The sequence below is a fragment of the Lottia gigantea genome (assembly GCF_000327385.1).
Source record: "Lottia gigantea unplaced genomic scaffold LOTGIsca_3, whole genome shotgun sequence".
Lineage (NCBI taxonomy): Eukaryota > Metazoa > Mollusca > Gastropoda > Lottiidae > Lottia > Lottia gigantea.
Window position 1 is genome coordinate 5,211,473 of NW_008708986.1, and position 1,917 is coordinate 5,213,389.

Consider the following 1,917-nt stretch of genomic DNA (forward strand, 5'->3'; position numbering starts at 1 on the left):
ATCTAGCATAATGACATCCTACAGCTCTAAAATCAGACAAGATTCTCATCATGTGGGCGTATAAAAACTAATACAAATATACAGACCTTGTGAGTCCAAAATCTGCCACTTTGACAACTTTATTTTCACCCACCAGACAATTTCTAGCCGCTAAATCTCGATGTATAAACTTTCTTTGTTCCAGGTAGACCATACCAGAACAGATTTGAACACAATAATCTAACATGTCTGCTGGCTTGTTTAATATCTCAGAATGCCTCTTTAAATAGGTTATTAGAGCTCCTATATAATAAAAAAAAAAATATAACTGTGAATGACTTATATATTGGAAGGCCCAGACAATAATCACATTTCATTTTTCTTTTGACATTTCAAAAACTGCTTTTTAAACGTGTTTAATTTTTTATGAAAAGATGTGTAATATATCCATAAATATGAGGTATAAATGTTATGGTCTTAATTTTCAAACTATATAAATAATCCTGAAACGAAAAGTGTCATCGTTAACTTGTGGTGCATAGAATCCATTTTCTTTTCATGTACTGCAAAACAAATTTTCAAGTATCTTGAAATAGAAGCTTAAAATAACAAGAACCAAAGGGTAATACTTTCTCATTGACCACAAATGCACCGATTTTTGAATTTTTCCACACAAAAAAATAGTGGGAGTAATACTTAATATTCCTTCGGTAAATTTGTTTAAATGCAGTTCAAAGCAAATGACAATTATAAAGAGGCTATAAATTTCAATAAAATATGTTAATATTATACAAACCATATCTCATTAATTCAGTGACTATCATTAATGGTTTTTTCTCTGTAACTATACCATATAACTGTACTAAATTAGGATGACTTAGTTGACTAAAACATTGAAGATTTGAAAGAAAGCTGAAATTCACACTATATCAGGAAGACTGATTGAGGTTATCAATAATTAAGAGTAAGGATTTTACTTTACTCTACTCTACAATTTGGCCCTTGCTAAAACCAACACCAACCGACCAAAAAACATTAACGTTAAAATAAGAACAATTTTTTACTTTCAATTAAATCTTTGATAAAACTTAATAATTGAAGGGACATATTTTATCAGATGTTGGTCTACAGGTTCAGTAATTTGATGTTAGTTATGTATTAAAACTGACAAAATATAAAACAAAACAACATACGTCATAGTTTTGGCCTCTTCAATAAAGCTATTTTCAGACATTGCCATTTCTTTTAATGTTTTCACTGCAACAGCTTTACCTTTCAATTTACCTTGGTATACACTCTAAAATAAATCAAATAAATATTTGTTAAAGAGATTATAAATATCTTGTTTTAAAAGTTTAAATGTGTACCAGACACACTTGTAGCTTTGATTTGTACCATTCTGATTTTCTCTCAGATTTCTGTGGGTCCCCGAATTCATTTGTATTTTAAGACATCACTATCAGTCAAATAGTGACTTCATATAAGTACTTCTATACTAACAGGGACCAAAACACCTCTGAGGGAAAAACTGGAATGTCGCAAGAGACATAAATGGCTACACAAAAGAGTTTAGAAAACTTATTTACACACTGATAAAAGTTGACTATTGCAAACTGTAACTAACGTTTTCAATAAACAGGGACTCAGTATTAGAATTTGATTCTTGAAAGTCATATGGATGCTTTATCAGCTGACCAAGCAAATATCTTGATAACTATATCCTTGAACTAAACTGATCCTAACCAAATAATTGTTTTATCAATACACAAACCAATACTTACTCCAAAACAACCTGCACCCAGTAAGTCTCCCAATGTAAGTTCACTAGGGTCGATTTCCCATTTACCTAGAAATTGAGAATGTTAACATAGAATTATTCTTGAAACCCATAGTTCTAACCAATCATCCCCTGTAAATTCTTCTGAATCAGGTTTTGTG

General features: G+C 30.5%; 1 protein-coding gene across 1 annotated transcript; it reads right to left on the minus strand.

The window, feature by feature from the left end:
- Nucleotides 1–67: 67 nt before the first annotated feature.
- Nucleotides 68–1,240, minus strand: LOTGIDRAFT_105039 (hypothetical protein; the record flags this gene model as incomplete). The annotated part of the gene is made up of 3 exons (XM_009057353.1): nt 68–282; nt 776–864; nt 1,173–1,240. Coding segments are annotated over 3 exons (372 nt in total), but the record flags the coding sequence as incomplete, so codon positions are not given.
- Nucleotides 1,241–1,917: the final 677 nt, after the last annotated feature.